General features: G+C 62.5%; 1 protein-coding gene across 1 annotated transcript; it reads left to right on the top strand.

Moving 5' to 3' along the window:
• Window positions 1-1,359: 1,359 nt before the first annotated feature.
• Window positions 1,360-1,692, top strand: EMIHUDRAFT_238528 (Hypothetical protein; the record flags this gene model as incomplete). Its single annotated transcript, XM_005776769.1, has 1 exon — window positions 1,360-1,692. The coding sequence occupies one exon, from the start codon at window positions 1,360-1,362 to the stop codon at window positions 1,690-1,692; it is 333 nt and encodes a 110-aa protein (XP_005776826.1).
• Between the last annotated feature and the right edge of the window lie 998 nt (window positions 1,693-2,690).

The following is a 2,690-nucleotide window of genomic DNA, read 5'->3' as shown; positions in this document are numbered from 1 at the left end:
GGCGTACGGAACGGCAGTGAACGGCTTTTATATAACACTCGTATAGCTCGTGAGGAGCTCTATGACCTCTCCGTCGGTCTGTGATTGTGTGTGTGATTTGTGCGGTCAATAAAGTACAATCGTAGATCTTCGCATGTATATCATATCGGTGAATGCGCACCACCAGGCACCAGGGCCTCGCGAGTTTCGGGAGCGGGGGGTGAGCACATTCATGGATCGGGAGGTGGAGGAGAAATTCACAAAGACGGTACAGGAGGTGTTCGATGACGAGGTGGAGGCCGATGCGGAGAAGGAGCTGAGCGCCTCAGAACGGCTCGAGAGGCTGACGAGGGTGCTCACGCGACACGCTAGGGCGGCGGTCGCGACCAGGAGGGCAAAGGGCGATGACGAAGCGGGCGGAGAGGAGCGGCCCGCGGGAGGCGGGGAGGCAAGCGAGGGGGCGGGTGGCCGAGGGCCGCCACCTAAGTCCAAGAGAGAGAGGCTGCGATGGAAAGTGGCGAAGTGGTTCAGGATACGGCACGAGGTCAAGAAATGGAGCGGCACAATGAGCGACGGATATAGGAGGGAATGGGAGGGAGAGGGCTTTTGGAGGGAGCCAAACCTGGCGCAGCTCTGGAAGGCCCTCGAGGCTCAGCCGCAGCTGGCGAATAGAGAAAGGCGCGCGAGGGCATTGGCGGTCTGTGAGCGCGAACGACGCGACGCTGAACAGGAGTTCCTCCTGTGCCCGCGGACGGGGGGGGAGAAACTCACAGAGGTGATGCAGGAGGTTGCGACAGAGAATAGCGGCAACAATGCCAGGAGAGTCTTCGAGATTCTGAACAAGGAGATGGGCAGAAGAGCGGGCGGGGGGGAGCTGGTTGCGATGTATGAGGGAGGTGAGTGGGTAACCTGCCAGACGACGGGAGAGCAGGTCTGGCAAAGACACGTGGTGCGAGGGGACGAAGTCCGCGACGCCGCGGCGAGGAGGGGGAAGGAGATCAACGCGCGGAGGGAGGCGGACATGGCGGCGGTCGAGGCGCTCCTAGCAATGACAAAACCAGCCAGGGCGGAGGCCCAGCCCCCGGGGGTGGAGGGGACAGGACGGCTCGTGGCTAACGCGTTGACGTGGTCGGCGTGGAGGCGGCGATCAGGAAATTCAAGAAAGGAAAGGCCATAGGCAGCGACAAACTAGACGGGTACCTGATCCGACTTTCGCCGAGGGGAGTGCAGAGGGAGTACTGGAGGCTGCTGCAGGAGATTGTGCGGGAGGAGCAGTATCCCAAAGTGTGGAACGACTGGATTGCTATGATGGCAATGAAGCCGAGGGAGGATCCGAAGGAGCTCGAGAGGAGGCGGGACCTTTGGGTACAACCACAATCTATGAAGGGGCTGATGCGCATGCTACTGCCAGAATACGACAGAGCGGCAGCACACACGGTACCGGGCTCGCAGAGCGGCTTCACCAAGGGGATGAATGCACCTGCGCAGACGCTAACGGCAAGGCTGCACGCGGAGGAGTGCATGATAGAAAGGAAGATGTGTGTGAGAGGATACATAGACTTAGGCACGTACTTCATGAGCGTCGTGAATGAGGTGCAATGGAGAGTGGAGGAGTGGGCCGGTGTGCCAGCAGACGTCACGAGAGTGCTAAAGGCACTGAGGGAAGGGCTCGGCGACCTGCCAGGGCTTCGCGTGTTTGCGGCGGGCACCTAGGCACGCAACCGCTCACGGCATGCCGCAGCCGGTGCCTGGTTCTCACCTCGGCTGCGCCGCGAGCCGGCCCGCCTCGGAGCAGATTGCATGGGTACACTTTCCCAAAGGGGGGACATCTCTCGGCACCACATTGGCGCACTATGCGAGCAACTCGACGCTCCGACCAGACGCGACCATGCCCTCCTGCACCCGGGATGGCTGGATGTTGCGCGACGAGCTCGGGCGGCAAATGCCGGCTGGCCATCGCTGCGCCGGCGCTGCGTCCGAGCTTCAGTTCCTCAGCCGGTTCCCGATGGCCCACTGGTTTCACTGCCGGTTCTGGGGCAAGGACGAGCAGCCCAAGGGCGCCGGGGGCGCCTTTAACTTTGGCGCGCATTCGGAGATAACGCCAGCGGCGCTATTACCCACCTTCCACAGCGGCACACGACTGCATCTCGGCTGCATCTTCTGGTTCCTTGCGGTAGGCGTGGGACGCCTATCGCGGCCGCTTCTTCACCACCTTTCGCGAGCCCGTGCAGCGCGTGACCTCCGCCTACCTTTGGTTTGGACCCGCGTGGCCACGCTCCACGCGGATGAACGCGACTGCCTACGCCATGCACGTGCGCGGTACCGCCACCAAGATGCTGGCGGGGCAGATGAGCGGCGCGCGCTGCAACTCGCGCTGGGGCGCGAGAGCCGCTCTCCGAGATCTGCCGAGATTCGCCGAAATCCTCCGAGATTCGCCGAGATTCGCCGAAATCTGCCGAGACGGAGATTCGCACTCGTTCTTCGCTACGTTTAGGCGCGTGCGACACGTCGGTCGAGCCGGACCTCTCCCTCGCCACTCGCAGGCTGAAGGAGGGGTTTGCGTTTGTTGGCCTTACCGAGGAGAGGGCTCTCTTCGCCTGCCGTGTTTCGTCGTTCACTCCGCACAAACTCCCATTGGCGATCGAGTAGGAGTGGGCCCTCTCTGTCTGCCTCTTCCACGCCGCCTTTCCCTCCCCCTGCCGCGCCATCTC

This window comes from Emiliania huxleyi (genome assembly GCF_000372725.1).
Source record: "Emiliania huxleyi CCMP1516 unplaced genomic scaffold EMIHUscaffold_272, whole genome shotgun sequence".
Classification (NCBI taxonomy): Eukaryota; Haptophyta; order Isochrysidales; family Noelaerhabdaceae; genus Emiliania; species Emiliania huxleyi.
Note: the sequence above shows the minus strand (reverse complement) of the source record. Positions and strands in the feature narration are given on the sequence as shown.